Source organism: Lagenorhynchus albirostris, chromosome 8 (assembly GCF_949774975.1).
Source record: "Lagenorhynchus albirostris chromosome 8, mLagAlb1.1, whole genome shotgun sequence".
Taxonomy (NCBI): domain Eukaryota; kingdom Metazoa; phylum Chordata; class Mammalia; order Artiodactyla; family Delphinidae; genus Lagenorhynchus; species Lagenorhynchus albirostris.
In genome coordinates, this window is record NC_083102.1 from 90,372,575 (window position 1) to 90,393,198 (window position 20,624).

General features: G+C 45.8%; 1 protein-coding gene across 1 annotated transcript in view; it reads right to left on the reverse strand.

Moving 5' to 3' along the window:
- LAMB1 (laminin subunit beta 1) overlaps positions 1-20,624 on the reverse strand; it is a 73,644-nt gene that overhangs the window by 21,457 nt on the left and 31,563 nt on the right. The window contains exons 14-24 of the mRNA XM_060157293.1: positions 14,428-14,563; positions 13,005-13,163; positions 11,565-11,692; positions 11,226-11,349; positions 10,583-10,787; positions 9,286-9,429; positions 8,844-9,075; positions 5,990-6,153; positions 4,315-4,539; positions 3,095-3,309; positions 2,281-2,377 (exon numbers count right to left, since the gene is read on the reverse strand). Coding sequence (XP_060013276.1) covers positions 2,281-2,377; positions 3,095-3,309; positions 4,315-4,539; positions 5,990-6,153; positions 8,844-9,075; positions 9,286-9,429; positions 10,583-10,787; positions 11,226-11,349; positions 11,565-11,692; positions 13,005-13,163; positions 14,428-14,563 — 1,829 coding nt within the window. The remainder of the gene's footprint in view (positions 1-2,280; positions 2,378-3,094; positions 3,310-4,314; positions 4,540-5,989; positions 6,154-8,843; positions 9,076-9,285; positions 9,430-10,582; positions 10,788-11,225; positions 11,350-11,564; positions 11,693-13,004; positions 13,164-14,427; positions 14,564-20,624) is intronic.

A 20,624-nucleotide genomic window follows, 5' to 3' on the forward strand; every position in this document is an offset into this window, starting at 1 on the left:
GGTCCCCATAGTTTCTTATGTAACAGGCTGACCTTTCTTCTAGATGAAACGAACAGAGAAGTTGGCGAACACGGATGCCGTGGCTCTCTCTCTTTGCAAACTTTCTAAAACATGATCTAACTTTTGACCTGAACAAGTTGATACTGTTCCTATAAGCCACAATGTCTCTGGCAGATTTAGAGGCGAAAGTTTAAAGATTAAAGGGTAAGGGGTAAAGTTCTGAGTATTAAATGAACAATCCTCTGATTGACTCTGACTCCAGAAAACAGGTTTTTCATGCTAATAAAGCTTAGATGGAGCAAAAGGTCAGAAAGCTCTGGCAGCCAAAGCTATTTTGCCAATGACACATGCTGACAGAATCAGGCTATAAGCAATGATAGAACTATTATCTGGAGAAAATCAAGCCCTTGGGGCAGTACAAGATTGAGGAATTTAACAGAATTGTGGTTAGAGCTCTGGAGAAGCCAGATTTTAAGCAGGATCTTACTTGCAGGAGACATCTCGAATCAAGTGGTCCACTGAATGTCACGGACCTTCTAAAGGAAGTGAGAAAATCAGATCCCGTTAAGAACCAACGTCGGGACTGAAGGATGATGAATTAAAGCACGCTTATCAACACAGCCTTCATACCTCCTCTGTGGAGCAAACCTTCATCTCATCTAAGATGTTAGTACAGACCCTTCTGGCTACACATCGAATGACAAAAAAAAAAATCATATGCCATTGGGTCTGGTCGTGTCCACTGTCTGAAGTCTTCTGGCTGTTAAGGAACAGATGAGTTGACTCTGAAAGCACACGTAGTATCTAGGTTTGGGACTTTCGACAGAATATTCTGAATGAACCGCTAACGTGCAGATCTGTATTATTTCTCACTGCAGTTGTATCCAAAAAAGAAAAAGATGTATTTTTTTTTTAATGTAGAGTCCAACAGGGACCTAGAATTTCAGATGTGTAACGAAGAAAATGGATCAAAGAGCAAATAAGAAACTACAGAAGATGTTTATCCATTGTTATAAACTTAAAACACAGGGAAGAAAACCTAAGTAGGAAAGAAAGAAGAGGAATACAGAATGGCAACAGTCTATTAAAATCTTTCCCATAAATGCTTTTACTTGAAGATCTTAAAAATAACCTGGCAGGTCAAAAAAAACCGCCAACAGCCTAAAAAAATAAGCAATCCTTCTGATTCACATGATTGTAACAAGTTTTGTTCTTAAGAAAACATTGTTTTCCCTCACAGTCCTAGTTAATCATGAGCCTAAGTGGGACGTGGCGCTCCTGTCACCTGTTCCTTTGTTGTCCCCGCTGATGAGGACAGTACGCTCCTGCCGAGGGCTTTAACTGTCAGCACCACCTGCTTGTTACACTGGGATCAAACAATCTTACCAGAACATTTAGCTCTGCTTGTGCAGACAAGAAAGCTGGCCCCAAAATACTGTTCAGAGGGGGAGAAAGTCAATTTGCAGAACTCGATGGTGAATATGAGCACATTTTGGTTGAACGCATTTTTAAAAGCCATTCTGGTTACTCAACCATAAAAAAGAATGAAATAATGCCATTTGCAGCAACATGGATGGACCTAGAGATGATTATACTAAGTGAAGGAAGTCAGATAGAAAAAGACAAATATCATATGATATCCCTTTATAGGTGGAATCTAAAAAATAGTACAAATGAACTTATTTATGAAACAGAAACAGACTTGCAGACATAGAAAACAAACTTGTGGTTACCAAGGGGGGAAAGAGTGGGGGAGGGATAAATTAGGAGGTTGGGATTCACATTTATACACACTACTATATGTAAAATAGATAACCAACAAGGACCTACTGTATAGCACGGGGAACTCTACTTAATATCTTGTCATAACGTATAAGGAAAAGAATCTGAAAAAGTATATGTTTATACACACACACACACACACACACATATATAACTGAATCACTCTGATATACACCTGATGCACTGTAAATCAAGTATACTTCCACTTAAAAAATAAAAAAAAAATAAAGCCATTCTGTGTGTATTTGGGGTATGTATGTATGCTTGTCTGTGCTGAGACAAACCTCACCCCTGGGGAACAGAGCTGGAAGCCAGCAGGTCCACTTTTTACCACTTACATGCCTCCAGGATTTTTTGTGTTTAAACCATGAGCATGCATTTCTTTCGTAATCAAACCTCGTTTTTATAGACAAGTTCATTTGTGCTGTACTGGACAGAAGGCTCCCTCAGACACCCGGCCCCCCCACTCCACCCGAGAGCCCGGTGCCCGCGCCTCACCTCGGCACTCCACGCTGGGGTCCCCCCAGAAAAGCTCCTGGCACTCGCTGCACGTGCGGCCTCCGAAGCCAGGCATGCACTGGCACTGCCCCGTGAACTGCGGCCAGAAGACAGAGCCGGGTCAGACAGGCTGCCGGGCCCAGGCCAGACTGCACTGCCTTTGCCGGCTGCCAGTTACGGGAAGGGGGACCCATCTGTCTGCCTGAGAAGGCCTCACACCTGACCAGGAACAGGGCATCTTACACTGATCCCAGGTGCTGAGGGCCCCAGGCTGGGGTCTCCTAACTGCTCTTCTGCAACTGGGGCTCGGAAGGCCCAGGGCACGTCTCCCTTTACTGACATGTTTCCTCATATCGCTCACAAGCCTGGACCACCTGTGACTCACTCACCATTCTGTGTGTGTCAGGGAACAGGAGAACTTTCTACAATGTTGGGTATGACTATGTGGCTCATTTCAGGCTGTGTGGTTAAGGAAAAAAAAGCCTGATTCGGCAGCCAGGTATTGAAAAAAAACGGCCCCCCTCGTCCATTCTAAAGCGAGTCTGTACCCCTTTAGCTGGGGTGCTAGGCTGCGGTGCTACAGGTGCATCCGATGGGGCCTCTGGGCACAGTTACACAGCCCCAGCCAAGGGGGACCGGGGATGGTGGATATCCAGTCTGTGCCGTGTTTGCCAAGCTGTGTGCCCTGGTGCAAGGCTGTGACAAGGAGGGGTGCCTTTCTCTAGCTGGGGCCCGGCCACCAAATAGCTGTCACCCGGACTCAAAGTCATCTTTCCATATGCCATGACGGCCTCCGCTGGCCACAACACCTCACCTCGTTACAAGATGGCCCAAAGGAATGAGCAGCGTCGCAGTTGCACGGGTCACACCCTGTCCCGCTGGCCAGCTGCCAGGTGTTGGGTGCACAGCGGTCACAGTTCTGGCCCATCACATTAGGGAGACACAAGCACTGCCCGGTGATATTGTCGCACTGGCAGTCAGAGCCGTTACAGCGCTCCTGCACGGTGCCCAGGTAATTGCAGACACACTCTGAAAAAAGAACCACCGGTCAGATGTACTTACAGAGTCACACTCGGAAAACATACAGATCACGCAGAAGTCAGCTACATCAAATGACTACCATCTTCCCTCTCCAGATTTTGATTTGGAAATGCAAACAAGTACAGAAAGGAACAGAGGGATTAAAAAAAATCCAGAACTGTGGTCTTCATCTTCTTATGATGTTCCATGCAGTTCTGACATTTCCCAGGCAGACCTGCAAAGTGACACATTCTGCCCGGCGGTATTTTCACAATACTTGATTGAATAAGCGGCTGGTGAGTCACTGTAAAGTTGAAGATTTAACTGGAAATAAAACCTATGCTGTGGGAACGGAGATACCTAATGATTTCAAACTCTTGGCAGGAAGAACAGTCATGGCTGTGTGAGCCGTGGCAGGGACAAGCCCTTTAAGCTAGGAAGGCTTAAAGCAATCAGGTCCTGCTGGTCCTCAACATTCCGCACGTGTTTGTATCAACAAAGACAGGGGCCTGGGGCCCTGCAGACACAGCAGGAAATGCTGGCTGATCTTGTGATGAGAGAGAAATAATGTGTTCCAAAACAGAGACTTCAGAGATGTTACTTCTTTCTTTTCCTTAAGCTGGAAGGCTCTATCCAACAATGACGTAAGAAAAGGTACAGACCAAAGTGCGTATTTAGGACGCAGAAGTCCCAGCCCATCAGCAAGTTCATGGGCAGAACATAAAAATCAATATACTCTATGGGATGGCATTTATCATGGGGACAGTGACACAGCTTTTGGTTCCCTTTCAGGCACTGAGCCACAGCTCGACACTTCAGCTCTGCCAGGAAATGAGGATGTAAAGAAAAAAAAAAATCCTCATCTTTCTTTCGTCACCAGTGAAATCTTACCCCTCTGAACAAGCATTTTCCCCGATGAGACAAACCCCTGAAGAATAAAATCCCCCAAGGAGGAGGAAGAGGAAGAGAGTGGAAGTCATCCAAAAGAGCGGGCAAGGGGAACAGGCATCTTACTGCGACAATCCTGCTGGAGGGCGTCGCCATAGTAACCGAAGCGGCAGAGCTGGCAGTGCTCGCCCTCCGTGTGGTACAGGCACTTGAGGCACCTCCCGGTCTCCTTGTCACAGGCTTCTGGGTCCGTCGTGTCGATGTTGTGGTGACACCGGCAAGGCTGACACGTGCCCCCCACGTCCGAGGGATTGCCAAAGAAGCCCGAGGCACAGTCGTCGCATCTGGAGCCTGTTGTCCAATAAAACCGGCATGGGACCTTCGGCTTGCCCCCTGAAAGGTCTGGTCCCCGACATTCCCGCCAACCAGAGGGGCCACCCAGGCAGCGCCTGGGCCCCCAGTGTGTTAGCTACCAAGCCAGGTGACTGAGCCTTCAGGGGAAATGGGCCGTTAGTCGTGAGGGGAAGCAGCGTCTTTGCAGCGATGCTGCTGCAGCCTGGCTCCGCGGCCACGGTGGGGAGGGGCAGGGAGAGTTTGGAGGTTCCAGCACACAGGAGGTTAGCTCCTCATTACACAGGGATGGACACATCAGGAGTGAAACAGTGGTCTCACAGCGGAAAGCTTAGCTTGATGTTACATCCTAACCCAAGGCATATGTTCACTGAAAAATCCCTGCTCCTCCATGAGCAACCGAAAAATGGGGCCCCTCGGGGTGACCGATTTCCCTTCTTAAGGAATCCCGAAGGATGAACAAGGTCCTACTGTACAGCACAGGGAACAATATTCAGTATCCTGGGATAAACCAAAACGGAAAAGAATATGAAAAAGAATGTGTGTGTATATATATATGTATAATTGAATCACTTTGCTGTACAGAATTTAAAACATTGTAAGTCAACTATACTTCAGTAAAATAAATTATTTGAGAAAATCCTGAAACATGCAAATTGGCTGAGCCATGGATAAGCATAACGAGTATTTGAAACGGCAGCATCAAGGATGAAATAATGTTTGTATGCACAACTAGCCACACTCAGAGTGTTGACAGATAATGTGAGTACAGTAAACAATGAAGAATATATCTAGCTTTGACTGGTTCTGTTGTCTGGGGCTCCCAGATGATATTCTTTTCTTCCTTCTGCCCCCTATTTGGCCAGTTCACTACTCTGAGACTCTTCCACCAGGAGTTGGAAAAGGAAACGAAAAAGTAAAATGTAAATTAACTTTTCTACTGGTTAAGACCAAAAAAGTGTCAGCAGGGACTTATGGATTAAATGAGCTGCTATTGTGCCCTGTATTGTAACATGATTATCAGAGACACAAAAACTGACTCTACCCCACATGCCAAACAGGAAAAGAACATCTTCTACATTTCAGATTCCCTTCACTTTTTTTTTTTTTTTTTTGCGGTACACGGGCCTCTCACTGTTGTGGTCTCTCCCGTTGTGGAGCACAGGCTCCGGACGCGCAGGCTCAGCGGCCATGGCTCACGGGCCCAGCCGCTCCGCGGCATGTGGGATCCTCCCGGACCGGGGCACGAACCCACGTCCCCTGCATCGGCAGGCAGACTCTCAACCACTGCGCCACCAGGGAAGCCCTCCCTTCACTTTTAATTAAGGATTGTAAAAAAAAAAAAAAAAAAAACAGCAACTAAATTGGCTCACTCTTCATCATTTTTCTTCCTTAACAACTAACCTCGTGAAGACGCATCTTTTCCTCCGAAAGTCTGCAAATCACTTACCAATGTATCCAGGATTACAGACACAGGCAAGCTGTAAAGTAACAGGGTCTTGATAACAGCTACTGGCAAACTGGCGTCCGCTGTCGGGACCATCTGGACACGGACAAGGACGGCAGTGATCTCCTGACCCAATGATGGCGTCTCCATAGTAACCAGCCGAGCACCTACATCAGTTGCCGAAGAGAGAAGGTCATGAACCACAGTTATATGAAATCTGTTACAAGAAGGAGTCTAAGAAACCACGTTCTCTGTTTAGGAACATCATTCCTCATTCCTCACGTTTCCACACGAAGCACTTTCCAGTAGAGCAGTGGCTCAGACACTAGTTCTAATCAGAAATCCCTGGAGGGCTTTTGAAACACAGATTGCTGGGCTCCCTCTCCCCGTTTCTGATTTAGGGGCTGATGCTGCTCCTAGCCTGAGGATCGCATGGCAGGACCCCTGCATTAGGGTGACACCTCTGGCCTCACCCGGACCCTCGTTCACTCCTCCCCAGAGGAAGAGGTACATCTCCCCAAGTGCACCCTACTGCCTGCCCTGAGCATTCTGGTAGCTCCCCTCCTTGCATTAAGGAGTCTGGGGGCAGGGTCTGGGGGGAAGAGAGCCCGTGGTTGTCAGTCTCTGCCTATGCCTGGGAGGGACGTTGTGTCAGCAAGCCCGTGGTGCCTTGTTCTGCAATCCAGCCTTTACTAGTAATAAAGCCAATAGGGATGCTCTCCAGATGCCTGACCCTTGTGTCTGCCTCTCAAGGATGAGAGATGTTATTTATCAGTTCTCAAACCCAACAGGTTCCATCTCCTCTCCTTACAGGTAAGGCAGCCATGGAGCTTAAACGACTGGCAAGGCTTACACAACTAGTGAATAAATGAGCCATGATTTGAATTCAGCCTCCTGACTTTTAGCAAGGAATTCTTTTAGTATGTCATGCTGCTTTTCAACATGACTGGTAATTAGGTTACTTTTTTACTTCCTATAACATGAGAGCTTGAAGGAAGTTTGGATATCATCTAATCCAACATATTCTACTATCAGAAAGTTGGATACTTGGAGAGGTGAGCTAACTCACCCAAGATAAGCCGGTTACAAGCACAACTGGGCCTGGAACTTCTAATTCAGGTTTGTTTTTTTTTTTTTCTTTTTTGAGGCAGAGGTAATTTTTTTAAAATTGGGAGCGGGGAAGGATGAAGAAATAGAAGGGGAAAGTTGTTCAGAGGACATTAACCTTCTATTTAATTAGACACAGACACAATACAAGAACATGTGCCCCAATTATGTGCTGGGAAAATCAGCAGTGATAAAGCAATTTTGTGCAACAGTTTGTGAGAAAGTTTTCTATGAGGCTTTTCTAGGTGAAGTAAGTCCAAATACATCACGGTAAGAACCGAGTGTTCATTTCCTGTCTCCTCCCTTCTCTAACCCCTTCGGCAATCATCTGAGCCTAGAGCTTCTTTTTAAATTCACAGGATTGAAAATTGATCATCTCGGAAAAAGGAAAAGAATGAGAAATCAGCTCAAACTAGACAGCAGCATCTGAAATACTTCAATGCACTTTTGTCATCCAAACTAGGGCTGAAAATCTTTTCTCTTCCTATACCCTTTTGAGTTCTGCAAGAAATCAAAATGCTTTATAAATAAAATTCACAGTGGGCCTGATTTCAGGTTGGTCTTGTGGACAACCACCACTATTGACCTGTGTTCCCCACCCATCTCTTCCCCTTTTTCATCTGATTTTATCTGTTTGTCTCTCTCTCTAGAATATATTCTCCATCTCTCAATGAAAGAACAGTAATGGAAAACTTAAGGGAGAAAACAAAAGATGACGCTAATATATTAATTTCTTCCTTTTAATCTTGTGTAACTGTTTCCTTGTTATCTTTTCACAACACCATTTGTGGTTGGAAGGACTGACTTTTACTCCAAGGAGTAGTCACTGAAATCGCTGAATTCTTGAATACTATCCAGCAGTATTTGCTGCCTTGCGTATCTTCAAGCCCTAAGGTAATCACAAATGCAGTTTTCACTAACAGCTTCTTTCATCTGATGAGCAACTTTTGCACTGACTGAAGCACTTGCTGAAATTTTTTTGACAACAAAAATCCCATATAATGTGGATGGATACTAGAAGAGAGAAGATTTACCGACTTGAAAGGTGGAGACTAGTAATCCAAAAAAAGCAGGTTCTAAGAGCACGTCTGCCTTTCTTAATTAGTAATGAACGCTGTAGGTCAGGATGTAATTTTTTCATAAGGACTGTTCCTTATCTACTGAGCTGGGCTGTAATGTTGTTAGAGGCACATTTTATGTCCAATTTTTACTATCCCTTAGTGCAGTGCACTACATCCATAATAATTATGCAATTAACATCTGCTAACTGGAGAAAGATCTGCTTGTGCACATTTTACATGGGCTGTAGCTGCATAACATGTTTCCAAAAAACAAAACCATCTAAAATGACTAATCCTCATTTGCATTTGGTTTCTACTTTGACCTAAATTAGGCATTAACATTTCACAACTCTCATCCTAGGTCAGGATCTGCTGAGACAGAGAGATGATTTCTGTACAGCCTTAAGGTGACCTCTAGAAAGACTCTCCAAAGAGGGCAGATTCACATCAGTTCTGTTCTCTGCTGTATCCACCCCCCCGAGCCCTTGAACAATGCCTGGCACGCAGAGGGTGTAAGCTAAATCTGTTCTGTATAAATGAATGAGTTCCTAGAAAATAAATACCGAGGTGATCGGAAATGAAAGAGCCATCTGGAGACTGGTAGAGACTCATTCTGTGGTTTGTCTAAGATGCTGTTTGCTCAGCCAGAAACAATCTCATTCTCTTTACTTTCAAAAGGCTGCGTGTACCTTTCACAGTTATGCCCCGTGGTGTAGTCCTGGCAGCTCAGGCATTCCCCTGTCACTGAGTCGCAGTCATCTGCATGGCCGTTGCACTGGCAGGGCTGGCAGCTTGGAAAGCCCCAGTACCCGGGTAAGCAGCGGTCACACTGCCGCGTGTACACCCCCTGGAAACAGTGGCACTGGCCAGTGATGGGGTCACAGAAAGCATTGACAGATCCTTGCAGGTGGCACTCACAAGCTGAGGAAATAGGCAACCAAGGGACCAGCTGAAAAACGCATTAAATGCAAACACACCCCTTACACAGGCCAGTCCCCCCCTGCCCAGTGCAGAATGCTCATGGGCTCCTGTGGTCAATTTCCAGAGTGCAGCATGCCTTCTGAAGCTATGGAACCCATGCTAGTATGACTCATGATCTGAAAGAATACGTTACAATTCTGATCAACTTACATTTGCACCCACTGGGGCCAAAGCCAAAGGTGCCGGGCGCACATCTGTCACACCTTCTTCCAACCACATTTGGCCGGCACTGACACTGGCCTCCGCTGGGGTCGCAGACGGAACTTAAGGAGCCCTGAGGGTCACACTCACAAGCTGCAGAGGAGAGAGGCAAGAGCCCATGACCCTATATACAACAGAATATTACTCAGCCATAAAAAGGAACAAAATGATGCCATTTGCGGCAACATGGATGGACCTAGAGATTGTCATACTGGGTGAAGTTAAGCCAGACACAGAAATACAAATATCATATGGTATCACTTATAGGTGGAATCTAAAAAAAAAGGTACAAATGAACTTATTTACAAAACAGAAGTAGAGTCACAGATGTGACTCTGGTTACAAACAAATTTCTGGTTACCAGGGGATAGCGGGGGAGGGATAAACTGGGAGGTTGGGATTGACATATACACACTACTAAATATAAAATAGATAACTAATAAAAACCTGCTGTATAGCACAGGGAACGCTACTCAACACTCTGCAATGGCCTATATGGGAAAAGAATCTTAAAAAAATAAAAGAGTGGATATGTATAACTGATTCACTTTGCTGTACGCTAATGTTGTATTAGTTTCAACTATACTCCAATAAAAATTTTTTAAAAATTAAAAAAAAAAAAAAAGCTTGTGACCCAGGGTGGCCGTGCTCCCCACAGCGATGAGCCCAGTGAGGACCACTTGGCTCTGCACTGGTCTGTCCTTTTGCTGGGGCCCTTCCCAATCCTCCCCCCAAGAGCACCTTAGCTTGTTCAGAATTCCCATTTAAAGCGGTATCCTCCCTCGGCTGGGTGCCAGGGAAGTGGCAGGAGCCGGAGTTGACAGATAAAAGCGGTTTTTCTAGGAAGGAGGTCATTAAGGTTTTCTCTCCTTGCCTTCAAAGCTCAAATATCACAAGACCTTCAACAAAAGCCCAGTGACCTTTCAAAGAGCAAAATATCAATTTCAGTTACGGGGTGCTGTCATTCCATCCCAACTCCCCACCCTGCGTATGGAAAGTCTCCGGGACCTTTCCCTAGTCCCCTATTCTTTGTGTGTTACTTGATGACTGAGTCCATTGTCAGTGGTGCTCTATCACTAACATGCTCTTAAAGAAACAAACACCAACTGTAGTTGAGACACTATTTCCTTTGGGCTGACTGCCTAACACAGAACTATAGGACATGCCTGCCAACGTACCTCGTGATGTCAAGCGTCCTCACGCCTCTTGAGAAAGAAGGGGCAGAAGCAGCAGCAGTAATACCTACCCAGGCCTGTCTGGTGTAACAGGGCGGAAATGCTAAAGATGATGTTTCTGCAAACATCGGTCATCGGAGTCTTCACGACGCTTCTGCTGTTCTCCAGACATCGGTATCTCTGAAAGGTTTCCCAGGCACTGTTGGTGACGACCCCATCTCCTGAGCCTCCAACAGTGAAGATGTCCAGAGACTTACAGAATGGCATGAGAACAAGCTAGGAAGAAAACAGAACAATACACTGTTCTTACGGGGGTTGTCCCAGGTCATCAATTAACGCAAGCAAACACATAAAAAACCCCAAGTGCTTCTTTGACTCTTGAAAAAGAAAAAAAAAAAAAGACTCATGGAGTCAAGTGAAAACCTTTTCATTCTTAAATATTCTTGCCAGCAAAAGTTTAGAGACCTCTTACAAAGTTTGATGGGTTTTGAAATGTCATCGTTAAGACACTTCCTATTTTCAGGAAGGATCGTCTTGAGTAGATCCTTTCCAGAGGGTGGAGTTTTATTAAAATAAACAAGCAAAGTGGCCTCGGACGCAGAAAGAATGACTCTGCCTCACCTCTCAGCATTACCCTCCACAAAACCCTCTGGGGAAGGTGATGCACGCTTTCTGCCCAGTCCTCCCTGCTCGTCAGAAACGACCTCCACTTACAGAATCGATCAGCGTGTAGGGGCTGTCCACATTGCTGTCCGAGGAGGTATACTGGGGCAGCTCTAACCTCACTGTGTAGTTCACACCCTTCTCCAAGCACACGGGGCGGGGGAGGACCACATACCTGCCCCGAAACAAAAGAGAAAAATAACAACCAAAGGTGCGCCTTTAAGTATCTAAGCCATCAAAGCTCCACGTAGATCATCCCAAAGGAAGGAACAGTCCATGTTTGGCTCATGGCCCCAAAATGGTAACTGTGCAACTCACCAGGCGAGACATGAGAAAAAGAATTAATTTGCATGCGGGTTCTGTTGAGCTGCAAACCACTGTCACACTGACCTGGAGCCAGGCGATAGGGACACCACCTGGTTGTCATCATCAGGAACAGTGTTTCCACATCGGCTGCTGGATGGAATCTTCCCAGGTCGCTGCACTGTGATGACAGCTTTCTCCCAGTGGTCGGGGAGCTACAGTAAGAAACACATGATCGGAAAGACCAACCGAGCTGGCCCACTGCTGCCTGTCTGTTTGGATGGATCCAACCATCCATCCATCTTTTGCCAAGTTTAAATGGGAAACACTCGCTTGCGTTTCCCTTCCCTCTTGACCATTCCCTCGGCTATTACCGCAGTTCCAGCCCGAGCCCCTTCCCACGTGGACACTCAAACAGCCTCCCACTGCTCTCCCTGCCTCTCCCAACGTCCCTTTTCATCCACCTTAAAACACAGCTTATTATTATTATCTTTTATTGGAGTAGAGTTGACTTACAACGTTGTGTTAGTTTCAGGTGTACAGCAAAGTGATTCAGTTATACATATGTATCTATCTATTCTTCTTCAGATTCTTTTCCGTTATAGGTTATTACAAGATACTGAATATAGTTCCCTGCGCTATACAGGAGGTCCTTGTTGGTTATCTATTTTATATACAGTAGTGTGCATCCATTAATCCCAAACTCCTAATGCATCCCCCTCCCCCACTTTCCCTTTAGTAACCATAAATTTGTTTTCTATGTCTGCGAGTCTACTTCTGTTTTGTAGATAAGTTCATTTCTATCGTATTTTAGATTCCACATGTAAGTGATATATATTCGTCTTTCTCTGACTTAAAAGCAAAAAAGAAGATAAAAAAAGAAAAACCCAAAGCCCCACAGCTTAGATAATGACAATCCCTTGCCCAAAACCCTTGGACAGCTTCCTGTTAGTATAGAGTCCAAGTTCATTTACTGATCCCAGCATTTCTCCTAACAGCATCTCCAACCATATCCCTTACCTGGCTATGTGGAAGGATGCTCAAAACACCCCCTTCTCCACTGCTTATACTATTCCTTACTTCCTCTTGGGGCAAAATTCCACCTCTGTTTTAAGGCCTCCAACTGACTCTTTAGTAAACATTTCGGCAGCCCCTGGCCAGTCCGGCTGGTATGAACCTCTCATCTTGCAGCACTGTTTGTGTCTCTGCTCTTAGACTTCCCACCTTTGATAGCAGTTAGGGACATGTGTCCATCCCTGGGCAGGGCCGGCCATCGAGGCAAGGAGAGAACCTGGCACATTCTCATCACCACCTCAGTTCTCAGCAAGGCTAAGTGCCTAACAAGGAGATCACTACATGTTTGTCAAACTGAAGAAAAATGTACATTTTTACTTCCAAGGAGCAGAGAAAGTCAGAGAGAGTTCCCTCTTACAATGCGCCCTCCACAATTCACCAACACATAGTGTCCATTAGAAGAAAGATTTTTCTACCAATAACCCCCCCCGCATTAGTCTACCAAGGGGTTACCTGTGGCTCATAGCGAATTAGGATGTCATACTCCATAGAATATGGTATGTTGTCGATGAAGAACTCCAAATAAGCCCCTTCAGGCACTCGGACGAAGCCTGCTCCAGTCCAGGAAGGAATACGGTCCTGGATATACTGCCGCTCCACTATGCTGACCCCCTGAGAACAAGGGGACAGGACTGATGCGTTACTTGAGATGGAATTCAAGGTAACAGTCAAAGAAATCTGGAGTCACCCAAAGGTCCCAAACTGTAGATCCTAAACCCATTTTTTGCAGTCAAATTTTCCAGTAGACTGTATCATTTTTCGCTTTATAAACAGGTAATTGGTTTCTTTTCAGTTTTTAGGTTGAGGTAGTCTTGGGACATTGGAGATGGGCTTAAGGCTTAAGATATATCTTCTATGATATAACCAGGAAAATGAGCACGACGGAAGGAAAGAGAACATCCCAAATGCTGTTACTAGCAAGCCTAGGAGTGACCAGGTATGTCCCAGATTTCCACAAGGCTAGCCCGATATCTAGAGGATGTATTTCTGTCATTCTCATTGGTATTTGTTTCAGGCGCCACGTACAAGTGAGGAAACCTGTTACAACCATGAATGTTCACTACCGATGAGTGAATTCTGATTGTAAGGCTGACAATGGATCAGTTTGAGTTGCTTAACTCGTGCATTTGAGTTTGTTCACAGGATTACATACAGTAACCGTGATCAGCTACCTCCAGAGATGAAGTCCTTCATTCCCTGTAATGCATGTGTGTGCGGCCTTACCCATCATGAGGTGGGACCTATGTTCCCCTGCCCTCGAATCTGGTCTGGCCTTGTGCCTTGTGACCAGCGAAGTGTGAGAAAACGACATTCTGGTACTTCTCAGCCCAGACCTTGAGAGACCTGGCAGTTTGTTTCCTCCTCCAATGCCAGGTAAGAATTCTCACTGTCCAGACACCTCCATGCTGTGAGGAAGCTCAAGACAGCTGCTTGGAGAACAGCACCCAGCTGGCCTCCAACTGTTTCCGCCGTCCCAGCTGACGTGCCAGACATATATTTGAAGCCGCTAACTTTTGGCACGGCTTGTTACACAGCATTAGAAAACTGAAGCAATATCCTCTCTGAATATTTACTATACCAGCTAACTCTGGTGCTAACCAGTAGAGAAAAGAATGGAAAAAGAAAAAAAACACAACAACCCACCTGCCTAAAAACACCAGAAGCCTTACTAGTGAATATTCCAAAGTCTCCTTCTGCGTTACGGATTTACTTACACTTTAAATACGACTGTTCTCAAGAAGGCCTGCTCCTGGCCCTTATCTTGTGCTCACTGACGAGACGCTTCTTACTTGGTCTCTTTACAAAATGTGTATTGCCATTCCTGCCCGCCCCCCATACTCTGCTTTACCCACCTGGCCAGCACCCCCCTACTTACAGGCCCCAAGTTGGCTTCTTCTGCTTCGTAGAGGTAGTGATCCAAGGTGGGGAAGTAGTAACCAGATTCCACTCCGTTGCACTGGCGTCCGATCATGTGGGGTTTGCAGACGCACTGGCCTGACTCTGCAGAGCAACTGGAAAGGAAGGAGAGCTGGTCAGTTGTGCTCACCACATTCATAGTGAACCCACTGGAAGCAGATCCATGTTTGCCATTAAATAGTAAGTGGGGTGAAACATGCAGGTAGGGTTTTCTTACTTCCTTCAAAAAATAAGTACATGGAAGGAAACACTGCCTACAAATTAATCCCAGTCTCCTGAGGTTGAAAGCTCTCAGTGGCCTGGTCTTTCGGTTTTATCTCCCTTGCTCTCTTGACTATGCCCCATCTGTGCCACGTTAAGGTTTTCTGTAGTTATCACATAGGTTCTTGCGTTGATATATCTTTTGCAAATGCAACCCCTTTTCCTGGGCCTCACATCTAAATACCCAGCTCCCAGAAGGACAGCTCCAACTTAGCTGTCCCAGAGGCTCATCAGAGATCCCAGAAAGCAGCACCCAGTCCCTCCCACGTTCTCTGCTGGGAGAAGACTCCACCACCCAGAGTCGACCACATCAGAACCCAGAGGTTCTTCTCTAGCTCCCTTCTGCATAGCCCATCAGGAACCAAATTTGGTTATTTCCCCTCCTAGCATCTTTTTTTTTTTTTTTTTGCGGTACGCGGGCCTCTCATTGTTGTGGCCTCTCCCGTTGCGGAGCACAGGCTCCGGACGCGCAGGCTCAGCAGCCATGGCTCATGGGCCCAGCCGCTCCGTGGCATGTGGGATCTTCCCAGACCGGGGCATGAACCCGTGTCCCCTGCATCGGCAGGCGGACTCTCAACCACTGCGCCACCAGGGAAGCCCCCTCCTAGCATCTTGTGTATCCTCTCCCCGCTTTGCACTGACTAGGCTATGCCTTTCTTCTCTCTCTCGCTCACAGTAAAAGCAGTTACAGTCCTCTAATTGGTATCCTTATTGCCAATCTTCCAACTTCTCAACCTGAACTTCCACCTCCCCCAGAGCTACCTGAATGACGCTTATGAGATGCATTAACCACAACACTTCCAGGCACGATGGCCTTGGAGAGGCACACCAGGCCCCCACCAGCTTCCCTACCTTCCTAGCCTCGCCTCTGCCCTCGCCTCTCCAACCACACTGAACTACTTAAGAGTTTTTCCAATGCACTGGGGGACTCATGACCCCTTGCCTTTGCTTGTGTTGTTCCTGCAGCCTGGAACGCCCTGATCCCTTATTTACCCAGCAAAGATCTACCCACTGTTCTTTCAAGATTCAGCTCACAAATCCCTCCCGCTGTGGTGTTTCCTGACCATCACTCCCCAACCCATAGAAGGAACCGCCTTCTCCGTCGTGCCACCGCCTCCTTGCAAGAGAAATGATGTACGCGACACATCAACAACTAAGCTGATCACAAAGTAGGTGTTCATTAAAGTTGACGCGCTGTCTTCAAATCCTCCTGATTTTTCAACTGTCATCCCTTCATGAAGGCTTGTGTGGTTCCCTCCCTCTCCTCCTCTCAAATGGTGCCTTCTGAGGCCTCAGTTGTTTGCTATCTTTATTGTTAAGACATTGATCACTTCCTCTCTTGTTGGACAATTATTGACAACTTTGCTCTATACCTGAAACATTGTAAATCAACTATACTTCAACAACAAAAAAGAAAAAGCCCTGAATTACATGCATCCATTTTGACTTCATTAAAGTCAAGATGTGATTTGGAATTGTTACTTTAAACCTATTCCCAGAGTTCTTTTTTTTTTTCTCATCCCAAAGTTCATTTTAAACCAAATATCTAAGGCAAGTTACAACTCACAGGAAGACTGAACACTCAGAGCTTTATTAAAAACACCCCAAACAGCCCTGTCACGGTCCAGCTGAAGTCTTCCTTTATGTCATGTAAATAGTTTTTATCCTACAGGGGTAAGAACACACTCGACATCCTGTAGACAATTCCCAGAGGAGGCAAGCTTGTTCCAATTAGGACCTAGACCTCTTTCGAGCTAATCCACCAAAAGCCATTTCCCAAAATTCAGGCGTCACACATGACATCACAGGGACAAAAGAAAATCCCTTTCCTCCCCAGCAGATGTTTACTGAGGGAACAGATGTCTCAAACGTGAGCCACCAAAGAAGAAAACAGCCAGATTCTTCCCGATGCCATCCAATGCCAGAGAACAAGCCAAGGAAGGCGAGGATAGAGGCAGCGGGCAGACTCCCAAGAGGCTTTTACCCGCAGCACAGTTGGAAAGAAGAAACAACTCATGAGGACCTGACCCTGTGCGGGGAATTCCCCTCATGTCAGCTCCACAGCCACACGCCTGTGTCCACACACTTGAATGCTGGTCACCCGTAGGCGTGGCCCCCACTCAACACCTGCTCCCCTTTGGTGAACTCGTTCTTGGGGCTTTACCTGCCTCCATGCAGGTGGCCCTCCCCTACAGCTCTTACTTCTGACTCACAACTGTGCTCTGGTTGTACCCCTCCAGCCGTGAATGGGACGTTTCCATGGTTTGCCCAGCCATCACCTCTAATTCACCCTGTCCCAAACTGTTCGCCACCTCACACAGACTTATCTTCAGCTCTGCTATTTCCGTCAGCAGATTTAAAATTACTCTGATGTAGAACAGACTTGTGCTTGCCAAGGGGGAGAGGGGGAAGGGATGGATTGGGAGGTTGGCATTAGCAGATGCAAACTATTATATAGAGAATGGATAAACAACAGGTCCTGCTGTAGAGCACAGGGAACTCTATGCAATCTCCTGTGATACACCATGACAGAAAAGAATATAAAAAAGAATGTGTGTGTGTGTGTGTGTGTGTGTGTGTATATATATAAAACACATTGTAAATCAACTATACTTCAATTAAAAAAAATTCCTCTGATGTAGGTGAGACGTTATCTTCCCTTTATCCTCAATATAACACGTGTTATTTCAAGACGGTTCTCGACCCGGCTTTTTCCTCTCATTGTCACTGCGGCTGCCCTAGTCCCACGTGTCATCGTTCTACACCTCCCGAGCTGATCTCTCCAGTTCCCCTCTCTCCCCGCTGCCCAGATCATCCAGCTACACGGCCAAACCAACCTTCCCAAAGCCCTGCCTTCCCCCAAACCCACAATTGTTTCTTCTTCTATCAAGTCACGAAGCCTCTGCCTGGTTTCCCGCAGCCTCTATAGCCCCTCCTCTGAAAACAACTGCTTCTCTTTCGGGCGTCCACCCTTGGCTTTAGCTGAGCCACACTCATACTCTTCCACAAATATTTACTGAGCAGATATTAGCCTTGGCAGCCGTGCTTCCTGGCGTCCAGACTCTCCCATTTCAGTCCACGTCAGCTCTTTATTTCTTTTTTTGGCTGCACCTCGCGGCATGCGGGATCTTAGTTCCGCAACCAGGGATCAAACCTGTGACCCCGGCAGTGGAAGTGCAGAGTTTTAACCACTGGACTGCCAGGGAAGTCCCTGTCAACTCTCTTCTGAACCAATCCTACCTTCCTTGTTAAGTCCAATATTTCCAGTGAAATGATATGGAGAAAGAAAAATGGGAGAAAAATATAGTTCCTGCCCTAAAGCACTTCCAATCTAACCAAGGGGGATAAACAATAAAGCAACTGACCAGTACAACCAATCAAAATGCAGGCAGTGCCCACACAGAGCTAAGAGCAAAGAACGGCAGGTGAGAGGAAGACACTGCTCACCTGAGGAGATGAGGGGACACCAGATAGAAATGGTACATCTGACGATGCTGTATGTTCCCCCCACCAATTTCCCTGTAACTAGATACAGATGCAATTCATTGGATCAGTTAGGTAGAATAAAGACATAAAACACAATATATCAGGGCCCGTGGCAGGCAGCATAATGACTCCCAAAGATGTCCACATCCTCAGCCCTGGAATCTGTGGATATGTTACCTCATGTGGCACAAAGGCCTTTCCTAATGAGCTCAAGGTTAAGGACCTTGAGATGGGGGATTATCCTGGGTTACTCAGGTGGGCCCAAGCGAATCACATGAATCTTCAGAAGCAGCAGAGGAAAGCAGAGGAGTGGGTCAGAGCTGTGGCACGAGGATGATCTGACCCACCGTTGTTGGTTGTGAAGGTGAAAGAAAGAGGCAAGGAACGTGGGCAGTTTCTAGAAGCTGGGAACAGCCCTCAGCTGACAGCCAGCAGGAAGACAGGAACTGCATCCTACAACCAAACTGAAAAAGTCCCCAGAACCTTCAGGTGGAAACGTGGCCCTACCGACACCTTGATTTTAGTCCCCGAGATGGTGTCTGACATACAGGACTGTTAAGATAATAAATTTATGTTGTTTTAGGCCACTAAGTGGTGGTAATTTGTTATGGCAGCAACAGAAACCTAACACAGGCCCTATTTTTTTCCTCAAAGGGTAAAGGCCAAGATTATTTCTCAAAAGGGACCCCTCCTACACTGTTGGTGGGAATGTAAGTTGGTGCAGCCACTGTGGAGAAAAGTATGGAGGTTCCTTAAAAAACTAAAAATAGAGTTGCTATATGATCAAGCAATCCCACTCCTGGGCGTATATCCAGAGAAAACCATAATTCGAAAAGATACATGCGGACTTCCCTGGTGATGCAGTGGTAAAAAATCCGCCTGCCAATGCAGGAAACACGAGTTCGATCCCTGGTCCGGGAAGATTCCACATGCCGTGGAGCAGCTAAGCCTGTGCGCCACAACTACTGAGCCTGCGCTCTAGAGCCCGCGAGCCACAACTACTGAAGCCCGCACGCCTAGAGCCCGTGCTCCGCAACAAGAGAAGCCACCGCAGTGAGAAGCCCGCACACCACAACAAAGAGTAGCCCCTGCTCGTCACAACTAGAGAAAGCCCGCGTGCAGCAACACAGACCCAACGCAGCCAAAAAATAAAATTGATTCTTAAAAAGAAAAAAAAAGATACATGCACCCCCACGTTCATAGCAGCACTATTTACAATAGCCAAAACATGGAAACAACCTAAATGTCCATTGGCAGATGAATGAATAAAGAAGATGTGGTACATGTATACACAATGGAATACTACTCAGCCATAAAAAAAGAATGAAATAATGCCATATACAGCAACATGGATGGACCTAGAGATTATCATACTAAGTGAAGTAAGTCAGACAGAGAAAGACAAAAATCATATGATGTCACTTATCTGTGGAATCTAAAATATTACACAAATAAACTTATCTACAAAACAGAAACAGACACACAGAGAACGGACTTGTGGTTGCCGGGGGCGGGGAGGGGGAGTGATGGATTAGAAGTTTAGGTTGAGCAGATGCAAACTATTATGTATAGGATGGATAAACAACAATGTTTTACTGTATAGCACAGGGAATTATATTCAATCTACTGTGATAAACCATAATGGAAAAGAACATGAATGTATAGAAATGTATAACTGAATCACTTTGCTGTACATCAGAAATACAACATTGTACATCAACTATACGTCAATAAAATAAATTTTATAAAAAGATCGTTTCTCAAAAGCACAGATTTCTCATAAATGTAGCAACTGGCAACTCTTGGAAGGAAAACCCTTTCATTTAAACAGTGATGAGCAGGGAAAATACTGTACAATCTCAACTTTACTACTAAGAAATAAAGCAAAAGAAACACATTAAAGGATAAAAATCATCATTCATAAGGACCACTACTCTGTTCAACGCTGAAATCTCCTCCAAAATACTGATTACAAATAAGAGCTGGTTCCCCAGTGATGAACAGTCAGCACCCTCCCTTCTATCCAGAGCAGCTTTCCCACCAGCCCTCTACCCAACCCCCACCGCCAATTCCCCTTCAACTAGAATAGGTTCTTAAACGGTAGGAGCTATGTTCGATAATCTCTTTATGTCCAGCTGCCATAGCAATTAACAAAGAGTTCGATACACCACAGTTATCCCATACATTGATGAAAATATCTATTAAGTTCTGCTCCGGTTTCAAAGTACAATAAATTTCAGCTCATTTACCGAGCACCTATCAATGGGCTGGGGACAAAAGAATATGCAAAAACAGCTAAGACAAAATCTCTGTCCAAAGAGACCGTTCAAAGACAAACAGCTATAACACAAAGCAGAATGAGTTCTAACAAAGATGCAGAAGTAATGTGTTTTCACATTGAGGGAGGAT